The 11545-nt window shown below is 50.2% G+C and overlaps 1 protein-coding gene across 1 annotated transcript; it reads left to right on the forward strand.

The window, feature by feature from the left end:
* The first annotated feature begins 9931 nt into the window (after window positions 1-9931).
* ACTL7A (actin like 7A) lies at window positions 9932-11272 on the forward strand. The gene has a single exon (XM_073676869.1). It carries the CDS (start codon window positions 9932-9934, stop codon window positions 11270-11272), a length of 1341 nt encoding a protein of 446 aa, XP_073532970.1.
* The last annotated feature ends 273 nt before the right edge of the window (window positions 11273-11545 follow it).

The raw sequence follows: 11545 nt of genomic DNA on the forward strand, positions 1-11545 counted from the left end.
TCTCTGAGTGGTTCCTGCTACCCCCATCTTCCACGTCGGCTGCCCTGAGGCCATACCCCTCCCGTTGGGGGTTATACTATCACGCTGCACAATTCTACACCGGCCTCAGCGGTCTGCCCTGCAGCGGCAGCTCCATAGCTGCAAATCAACGGGTGGCGTAGTCGACACTCAAATAACATCTATCAAGACTGCCACACACTGAGTTTGACTCCCTGGGCACGGACCGGGTCCCCGCCACTCGGAGACTACAACCCTCATCTGATCCGGTTCCGGGTAAGCCCCGTGCGCGAGACGCTGCGCGACCCAGCAGGCCCAGGGGCGCGTCAACTTTGGCGTAGTCGGCAGGATTTCGTGCCCGCAACCACCGGGTACTGCGTGCCTGAAAAAGAGACTTTTAAAACTTACCATCCGTGAAGTTTTCCCGCCATCGGTGAAGATTCCCGCCATCCGGCGCCATTTTCAGCCTTCTTCCCGCCATCTGTGAAGATTCCCGCCATCCGGCGCCATCTTCAGCCTTCTTCCCGCCATCCGTGGAGTTTTCCCGCCGTTGGACGCCATCTTGAGGACGCCGCGCGGGAAGAAGAGGGGCGTGGACTCCGAAAAGCCCGCGAGAACTGAAGCCCCGCCTCACGTCCGGACGTTGCGTAAGGTCCTGGAAGGAGCCCAGCAGACGCCGACGTCACCGGAGCGCGACGGAAGGTCCTCAACCCTGACGATCCACTGCGGAGCCGCGGCCTACGGAAGAGGATCATCGCAAGGTAGGCCACGGTCCACTAGGGGGGAGAAGGATGTCGGATACGGAGGAGAGCTTCACCGCTTCAACCCCCGCCAGCGCCACCGCTGTCGCGGTCATGCCTTTCACCATGCCCTATATCCCGGGGGCAGCCTGGCTACCCCAGTACTCAGGGGAGTCACATACCCTGCAGGACTTTAGAGAAAGGCTGGATAGCCTCTTCCAGGTGTACCCCCTCACAGAGTAGCAAAAAGTGAGCATCCTGGTGGCCCAATTAACCGGAGCAGCCCGAAGGGAGGTAAAGTCCTGGCCACCTGGGGGGAGGACTGTCGCAGGGATACTAACCCGGCTGAGGGACACCTTTGATACCCGCACCTCAGCCGAGATCAAGCTTAGATTCTACGGGTGCAAACAGCGGGCCCATGAGAGTATAAGGGACTATGCCCTGAACCTACAAGAGGCCCTGAGAGCCGTTAAGCAGACCGACCCTGACGGCGTGGGAGACGAGGACAGGCTGTTGACTGAACAATTTATAGAGGGTTTATATTGCAATGCCCACCGAACCCAGTTGCGGGCAATGGCCCTACAGGACCCTCATCTGGGATTTGCACAGTTCAAGGACAGAGCCATCCGGGTGCTCCGAGAACCGGCACCGGATGGCGTTGTGACCCACAGGCGCCCAGCTATCACTTACCACCAGGAGGCGGCGCCCTTGTCGGCAGGGCCTGTAGGGGCTGATGCGCAGGCTTTGAACAATGACCCGGCTCCAGACCTGCACCATCAGGTCCAAGAGCTAGCTAAAAGCGTTGCTGCGTTAACCCGAACTGTGCAGTCTTTACAGGCTTCCACTCCAGGGAAGATCCAGCTGGCATCCGGACCGGAGAACATCCCGTGGCGTCGACCAAGGAGGACCCCACCGGCCAGAGGAAGACCCAGTGACCGGTACAACGAGGACGGACGACCCATCTGCCGCCGCTGCAATCAACCCGGACATATGGCAAGGTACTGTCCTTTAAACTGGCACAACCTGGGGGTAGAGGGCCAACCCCCAGGAAAAAGATCACCAGGCCCATCGAACTGGCGCGACAAATATGTCGGAGGACGTCCAGTCTTGCCTGTGGTACTGGATGGCATCCCTATGAGTGCCCTACTGGACACCGGGTCACAGGTCACCACCATCCCGTACGTGCTCTTCAAGCAGTACTGGAATGACTCGGATATAACCCGCTACCCTGACGACGACTTGAGTATCATCGCCAGCAATGGTCAGCCCGTGCCACAGATCGGATTTAAAGAGGCGACCATTAAAATTGGTAGAGTCGAACTAGCAGCACAGGGACTGATTATTGTAGACATTGACAAACAAGAGAGTCACCCAAAGATAACGCTAGGAACTAATGTAATTGAAAATTGTCTTGCAGAGGTGATTTTCCTTTTACAGCAGGTTGCCAAGAACGCCAGCTCTGGCGAGCAGCGGGTGCTCCAGAAAGAGATCCGGGCACTGATGCGACGGCAACAGGTGGAACTCTCCGGCGGTGAGATTGGTAGCGTAAGAATGTGTGACCCTTTTCCTATTGCCATGCCCCCAAAAAGTGAAATGATGATTTGGTGCCGGGCAGCTATTGGTCTGAGAGGTAGAGATTACCAGGCAATGGTAGAACCAGTTTACTCAGACAGTAGGCCCACCATCTTGACAGCACGGGGGGTGGTTAATGTACGCCATGGGAGGGTGCCCGTTCGCATAATCAATATCGGGAAGAGGGAAGTGTACCTGCCCCGGTATGCCACGCTAGCCAAATTATATACCATTAACCAAAATGCTATACAATCTGTGGAACCCTTGCCTCCATCTCACCCGGAGGAAGGTAACGGCTCTAAGAAAACAATGGAGGACTGGTGTCAGCAACTACATTTGGGTACTGACTCCACTCCCTCACATCAGAAACAGGGAGTCTATCGGGTGGTTCAAGAGTACGAGAGAGTGTTTAGTAAACACCCGTTAGACTTCGGGCGAGTCAAGGGGGTAGAACACCACATCCCCACGGGAGACCATCCTCCCATAAAAGAGAGGTATCGACCCGTACCCCCTGCACACTACCAACACGCCAAGGGGATGCTTAGAGACATGAAGGAGGCTGGGGTGATCAGGGATAGCTGTAGCCCCTGGGCAGCTCCACTAGTCTTAGTCAGAAAAAAAGACAACACCATGAGGATGTGTGTAGATTACCGGAAAATCAACCGTATCACACACAAGGATGCGTACCCCTTACCAAGGATAGAGGAGTCATTGGCTGCTTTAAGATCTGCTAACTTCTTCTCTACCTTGGATCTCACTAGCGGGTACTGGCAGGTTCCTGTAGCAGAGGCGGACCGGGAGAAGACCGCATTCACCACCCCGATGGGACTTAGCGAGTTCACCTGCATGCCGTTCGGACTCTGCAATGCACCAGGAACCTTCCAACGACTAATGGAGTGTTGTCTGGGCCACAGAAACTTCGAGACGGTCCTGTTGTACCTGGACGATGTCATCGTATATTCCAAGACGTATGAGGACCACCTGAAACACCTGGCGGAAGTGTTCGAAGCTCTGGCGAGTTACGGCCTAAAGGTGAAACCCTCCAAGTGTCACCTCCTGAAACCAAAGGTGCAGTACCTGGGACACGTGGTGAGCGCTGACGGAGTGGCTCCCGACCCTGATAAGATCACCGCAATTAAGGAATGGCCAAGCCCCTCCAGCGTAAAAGAAGTGCGGCAGTTCCTCGGGTTGGTAGGCTACTACCGAAGGTTTATTCCCGGTTTCACCAAAAAGGCAGCACCTATGCAGGACCTCCTGATAGGCCAGTCCCGGAAGGCCAAGAACCAGAAGCCGCCCTTCAAATGGGAGGAGCTGGAAGAAGAGTCCTTCCGCCAGCTGAAGATGGCCCTCACGGGGGACGAAATCCTGGCGTACCCGGATTATAGCCAGCCCTTTATCCTCTACACCGACGCCAGTAACATCGGGCTAAGAGCCGTACTGTCCCAGATCCAGCAGGGGAAGGAACGAGTAATCGCCTACGCCAGCCGAAAGCTGCGACCCACCGAAAGGAACCCCGAGAATTACAGCTCATTTAAGCTAGAGTTCCTGGCCGTAGTATGGGCAGTCACCGAGCGCTTTAAGCATTACCTCGCTTCTTCCCGGTTCACCGTGTACACGGATAACAACCCGTTGACACACCTGGACACGGCAAGACTCGGTGCCCTGGAGCAGAGGTGGATGGCCCGTCTGTCCAACTACGAGTTCACAATCAAATACCGGGCCGGACGCTCCAATACCAACGCGGACGCCCTGTCCAGGATGCCCAACCTGCCGGACGAAGGAGAAGATCCGGAGGGACTGGAAGAAGTTGAACTCCCTGCGTTCCACCGTCATGGGACTATCCAGTATTCCCACCGGGTAAGGAGTAAGCAGGCTGCTACGTTGAACCCCTTACCTCACTACAACTGGGCGGAAACGCAAGACAGCGACCCTGCCGTCCGACTGGTGAAGGAGATGCTGACTCGCCCGGAGGCTTGCCTGGAACCAGACGCTCCGGAGGAAGCCAAACAACTATGGGCAGAGAGGAGTCGACTGTTCCTTTACAAGGGGAAGTTGTGCCGCAGAATGGTTAACTCCCGGACGCATGAACTACTCTGGCAAGTAGTGGTGCCACGAAGAGACGCAGCCATGGTGATGGAGGCATACCACGACGGAGCTGGACACTTCGGGTGGAAGAAGCTGGAGTTCCTGCTGCGCGAGCGATTCCACTGGGTAGGCATGAGGGGAACCATTGAGAAGTGGTGCAGAGACTGTGGCCCGTGCAACCTAAGAAGGAAGGACCGTGCCAGACAGAAGACTCCCCTGCAGTCCATCGTCACCCGGCAGCCGTTGGAACTGGTAGCCTTGGATCATGTAAAACTGACCCCAAGCAGAAGTGGCTACGTCTACGCACTAACCATCGTGGATCACTACTCCCGGTTCTTGGTTGTCGTCCCCGTCAAGGACTTAACAGCTCGAACAGCAGCGAGAGCCTTCCAGCAGCATTTCTGCCGTCCACACGGGTACCCGGACCAAGTGTTGACAGACCAGGGACCTGCCTTTGAAGCAGAGGTCTTCCAAGAATTCTGCACTCTGTATGGCTGCCGGAAGATAAGGACGACACCCTATCATCCGCAAACTAATGGACTTTGTGAGAAAATGAACCAGGTGGTAATGGATCTTCTGAAAACGTTGCCCCTGGAAGAACGCAGTCTGTGGCCTGAGAAGCTGCACGATCTGGTGGACCTATACAACCACATCCCGGTAGGTTCCACCAACTGTACCCCGGCTTACCTAATGAGGGCAAGACCTGGTAAGTTACCTGTTGACCTGGAAATGGGAGTCCTGACACCCGAGGACACTTCACCAGAAGCAGACTGGGACACAGAGAGGCAGCAGCAGTACCGGAGAGTACAGGAGAGCGTGGAGCGAAGTCTCTGTCAGGCTAGGGAAAGACAAGAGAGAACTTACAACCAGTATGCTCCCGCTGTTCCCCTGGTACCCGGAGAGCAGGTCTTGAAGAGGAAGAGACGGCTCCACAAGTTGGACGACCAGTGGGAGAAGGACCCGTACACCGTACTGCCCTCAAGCCACGAGAACCCGAAGGTTTGTACCATCAGTAAAGACGGAGGGGAAACCACAGCCATTGTATCCCGGGACCACCTGAAAAAGTGTCCCGAACAACTGAGGAACCCTGAAGAGGAACAAGAAGACCATCGACCCGTAGAGGAAAGGGAAGATATGGTTAGTACTGTGCTCGGGGACTTCCCTCGGTCTTGGACTCAAGTCAATGGTGCAGTTGTGGTACCCGTACTCACCTTCCTCCAACCAGCATCCCAAGCACCTACGGAGCAACCGGTAGAGCTGGAAGAACAGCCGGTCCAGGAGGCAGAAGACCCCACACCAGCAGACCAGGAGAATCAACCCTCTGCTTGCAGTGAGCCTGCCATATCCCTAGTGAGCCAAAGAGCCGGTAGACAGCTGCCCAGTTTACCCTTGACAGCTCCTACACCCTGTAGTTCAGGGCTAGACAGTCAGCTCCGTAGGTCCACTAGGGCCACTAGAGGCCAGTTACCCGCACGTTGGAGGATTTGAAGTGTATAAATTGTTTTATTTATGTTTACCTGTGTATTATTGCTTGTGTATAATTTTGTGTTTCTAGTTATTTGTAGGAGTCCTTGGTGGATTTACCGGGAATCCCTTGTACATAGTTGGAGCGTAACCCAGGATGGACTAAAGACTGTTAAGGACTCGGGGCAGGACAAACCCCTACCTGGTTACGTCTCCCTGTTTTGGTGAAATGGACACCTTGCTTTTCTTCAAAGACTGCACCCGGTTACGGACATGCCGTGACCACCTTTATGTGTTTCTTCTTATTGTACTGTTATTGTTGTTATATCTTGTTATGTTTTTCTAAAATATGTTTAGTCCCGGAGTACTAAATTTCACTAGGGGGGAATGTGGCACCCCAGGGGTCTGGTTTCCCACAGTAATGTAATGTTATGTCTGAGAGCAGGTGGGAGGTCCTTTGGTCAGGGATCCTGTGCATGCCACACCTCCTGCCCAGTCTTGGGAGGGGAAGGACTTCCCCTATATAAACCCGGGGCTGAGGCAGGGTTAGGAGTAGAGAAGAAGTAGAGACGAGAAACAGTCATAGGAAGAAACAGCAGAAGCTCAGTGGGAGCAATACTACTACGAGTCAGGGGCTGGCAGCTGCAGAGCTCGCCCTGACTGAGAAGCTTTCTTACCGGACCCGGCGTCCGAGGCTGTGGGGACTAACTCTTACCCAGCAGCAGAAGCCGACCGGCAGGGGATTTCAGGTCCTCAGGCCCAGAAACCCGAAGGCAAGGTCACACGCGTGGGACCAGCACCGCCATCGTGGAGCGGAAGCCATAGAAGGCCCCGAGTCACCGGCCATACGGGTGAGCACCACACGGCACACTCAGGGACGTGGGCTACTTATATCCGCTTCTAGCAAGGTAGCCAGAAGAGTACAGTCAGTTTGGGAGGCCTACAACTCCGCCTGGCCAGGGGAGATCCCATCTGCTCAAGGACTGACAAGGCCCCGTTCGCTAGCAAGTACTCCGGGAGGGTCTATCGTTGTTACCAGTAAAGACCCTGAATTACACCGCACCGTCTCTGAGTGGTTCCTGCTACCCCCATCTTCCACGTCGGCTGCCCTGAGGCCATACCCCTCCCGTTGGGGGTTATACTATCACGCTGCACAATTCTACACCGGCCTCAGCGGTCTGCCCTGCAGCGGCAGCTCCATAGCTGCAAATCAACGGGTGGCGTAGTCGACACTCAAATAACATCTATCAAGACTGCCACACACTGAGTTTGACTCCCTGGGCACGGACCGGGTCCCCGCCACTCGGAGACTACAACCCTCATCTGATCCGGTTCCGGGTAAGCCCCGTGCGCGAGACGCTGCGCGACCCAGCAGGCCCAGGGGCGCGTCATAAGAATGCTTTACTCCCCTAGTGAGATGATAAAAAAATCAAATGGAGTCTAATAGCACAGCATCTTTGTGTGTCTATGTCTCTGTAGCTGGCCCCTCCCCCACCTCCATAGACTTCTATTGGCAAGCTTATCTCATGAACCACTCTCTACATATTTTAGCAGTGAACTGAAAGATAAATAATTATTTAAATAATCAGTGCCATACTACAAAGCTTCTTATCTATGGCTATACTGCAGATTTATGTGAAAAAAATGTATATTCACTGCTCAAAAAATAAAGGGAACACTCAAATAACACATCCTAGATCTGAATGAATGAAATATTCTCATTGAATACTTTGTTCTGTGCAAAGTTGAATGTGCTGACAACAAAATCACACAAAAATAATCAATGGAAATCAAATTTATTAACCAATGGAGGCCTGGATTTGGAGTCACCCCCAAAATTAAAGTGGAAAGACACACTACAGGCTTATCCAACTTTGATGTAATGTCCTTAAAACAAGTCAAAATGAGGCTCAGTATTGTGTGTGGCCTCCACATGCCTGTATGACCTCCCTACAACGCCTGGGCATGCTCCTGATGAGGTTGCGGATGGTCTCCTGTGGGATCTCCTCCCAGACCTGGACTAAAGCATCCGCCAACTCCTGGACAGTCTGTGGTGCAACGTGACGTTGGTGGATGGAGCGAGACATGATGTCCCAGATGTGCTCAATCGGATTCAGGTCTGGGGAACGGGCGGGCCAGTCCATAGCTTCAATGCCTTCATCTTGCAGGAACTGCTGACACACTCCAGCCACATGAGGTCTGGCATTGTCCTGCATTAGGAGGAACCCAGGGCCAGCCGCACCAGCATATGGTCTCACAAGGGGTCTGAGGATCTCATCTTGGTACCTAATGGCAGTCAGGCTACCTCTGGTGAGCACATGAAGGGCTGTGCGGCCCTCCAAAGAAATGCCACCACACACCATTACTGAACCACTGCCAAACCGGTCATGCTGAAGGATGTTGTAGGCATCAGATCACTCTCCACGGCGTCTCCAGACTCTGTCACGTCTGTCACATGTGCTCAGTGTGAACCTGCTTTCATCTGTGAAGAGCACAGGGCGCCAGTGGCGACTTTGCCAATCCTGGTGTTCTGTGGCAAATGCCAAGCGTCCTGCATGGTGTTGGGCTGTGAGCAAAACCCCCATCTGTGGACGTCGGGCCCTCATACCACCCTCATGGAGTCGGTTTCTAACCGTTTGTGCAGACACATGCACATTTGTGGCCTGCTGGAGGTCATTTTGCAGGGCTCTGGCAGTGCTCCTCCTGTTCCTCCTTACACAAAGGCGGAGGTAGCGGTCCTGCTGCTGGGTTGTTGCCCTCCTACGGCCCCCTCCACGTCTCCTGGTGTACTGGCCTGTCTCCTGGTAGCGCCTCCAGCCTCTGGACACTGCGCTGACAGACACAGCAAACTTCTTGCCACAGCTCGCATTGATGTGCCATCCTGGATGAGCTGCACTACCTGAGCAACTTCTGTAGGTTGTAGTGTCTGTCTCATGCTACCACGAGTGTGAAAGCACAACCAACATTCAAAAGTGACCAAAACATCAGCCAGAAAGCATTGGTACTGAGATGCGGTCCCCACCTGCAGAACCACTCCTTTATTGAGTGTGTTTAATAATTGCCAATAATTTCTATCTATTGTCTATTCCATTTGCACAACAGCATGTGAAATTGATTGTCAATCAGTGTTGCTTCCTAAGTGGACAGTTTGATTTCACAGAAGTTTGATTTACTTGGAGTTATATTCTGTTGTTTAAGTGTTCCCTTTATTTTTTTGAGCAGTGTACTTAACACTTTTAAGATTATATTGACTATGATATAATTTCAATTTCAATAGTAACTGACTATGAATATTTATCCACAAATTAAAAATTGATCAGCGTAGCAAATATGTATACCGTACTTTTTTTTTTTAAGTCTATCCCATGCATTTGAAGCCTTTTTTTCTGATATACATCATAGCATAATGATCTTGGCATCTTATTTCTTTTATGTTTTCTATCCACCAATATAGAAAAATATAAAAAATGCATACTTTGTTAAACCTAGTAAGAAAAGGGGTGCTTTGTATAAATCATTCACTGATATAAAGCTTATAGTTTCACTAGAGCGCTTTAGGTTCTGACCTTTCTAGACCACATCGGTTATATACCATAGCTCACTTTTCTTATTGGGTAAAATAAATACCGGTACTTATTTTCTATTGGTATCTATAATGGGCACAGGAAAAAACGGGAATTAATTTAGTTTTCCTAGCTGTTTAAAGCCTGAATGCCGTGCAGCCAGCAATGCTTGAGTACATTCATCACTTTTTTCTTAAAGTAATAAATGACTTGGGACAACATGGTGGCTCAGTGGTTAGCGCAGCACTGGCATCCTAGGTTCATGGGGTTTGTTTTCCCCATGTACTCCAGTTTCCTCCCACACTCGAAAGACATACTGATAGGGAATTTAGATTGTGAGCCCCAATGGGGACAGTGAAGTTAGTGTCTGTAAAGCACTGTGTATTATGTTGGTGCTATATGTAAGTAAAATAAATATATACCAATATATATTATATTGGTTTTCAAAGGTTTTTAGGTGTTGGTTAGATTTTCGCACCGTGGTCTACTGGCTGCCTTGTGACATACGTTATGGAAATTCTTTGTGACATCATAGTAGTAGAAATAGAAGAAACAGATTCTACCCATAGTCGATCGATGAAGCAAAGCAGCATAGACTGTGACATGACTTCGAATTCAAGCTTAGATCTGAAGATATGGCCAACAGCTACTGTTCTGCCAGGTCCCGCTAAGAGAGCTTTGCTAGTTAACAATAATGCAAGCACAGAGGTAGAGAACAAGGTAGAACCAAATGATGTGAAAGAAACGAGGGCAGTAATAATTGATATAGGAACAAGTTCTTCCAAAATTGGATTTGCAGGGGAACCAAAACCTTCATTTGTTGTATCGTCTACAGTTGGAAAACCTCTCAGAGAGACTTTTCAAACAGGAGACAACTGGAAAGAACACTTCATTGGCAATGAAAAAGTGACTTATTCCAGCATCTCTCAAAAGCTTGTAAATCCCCTTAGATATGGTATAATTGTGGAATGGGATAGCATAGAGGCTATATTAGAATACCTTTTTGTTAAGGAGATGAAGATTCCATCAGAGGAGCATGCTGTTTTGATGTCCGATCCTCCACTGAGTCCATCAACCAACAGAGCGAAATATGCAGAGATGATGTTTGAGACCTTCAATGTCCCAGCTTTCCAAATAGCCAATCAGTCAAGTCTATCAATGTACTCGTATGGAAAGACATCTGGCCTTGTTGTTGAATGTGGCCATGGCATGTCTTATGCCGTCCCTATAATTGAAGGAAATGTTAAGCCTACTTTAACATGCAGCGCAGATTATGCCGGATCAGACATTACAAAATACTTAATGCAAATTTTGAATGGAAGGGGGTACACATTTAATGAAGAGCACTTGGACATAATAGAAAATCTAAAACACAAATACGGTTATGTCCCTTTTGATTTTAATGAAGAGATATGTTTGCCACAAAACAAATACCAACCAGTGCATATATTTCCAGATGGACTACAAATTACAATAAAAAAGGAAAGGTTCATATGCCCTGAAGCACTCTTCCAGCCATCCTTAATAGATTCTACTCAACCAAGTCTTCAAAGCATGGCCATGACTTGTATTAATAATTGTGATGCTAGCTTTAAGGAAACCATGGTCAATAACATTTTGCTTGGTGGAGGCACGACTATGCTTCCAGGATTCTTTGAGCGCTTTCAAAAGGAACTTAACAAGTTGTCAGGTCATCAGAAATCTTGTATTTCAGCTTGGCCTGATCGACAATTTTGTGTCTGGAGAGGTGGCTCTATATTGGCATCTTTACACTCCTTCCAACCACTCTGGCTGCACAGGAGGGAATATGATGAACATGGTCCTTCCATCGTCTATAGAAAATGCTTCTGAGCCGGAAACATCAGAAATGGAAGATTCTCTACAATGCAAAAGAATAAAAAGATTAACGAAAACGTGTTCTGATTTCTGTGTAAATATGTGTCAACTCTAAACTTGGTGTTATACTGAGAATGTGATAATTGTTATTGATAGTATGTGATTTACAGAGCAAGTATTGTGCATCATGAGAAAATTGGTTCATTTTTGTAAAACGGAATATTATTAACAAAGTGAATCAATTAATTGCTATAATCCTATAGACGCAAAAGTGCAATTGAAAGAAAA

This window comes from Phyllobates terribilis, unplaced genomic scaffold, assembly GCF_046119375.1.
Source record: "Phyllobates terribilis strain yellow unplaced genomic scaffold, ASM4611937v1 Scaffold_1__5_contigs__length_1240528914, whole genome shotgun sequence".
NCBI lineage: Eukaryota > Metazoa > Chordata > Amphibia > Anura > Dendrobatidae > Phyllobates > Phyllobates terribilis.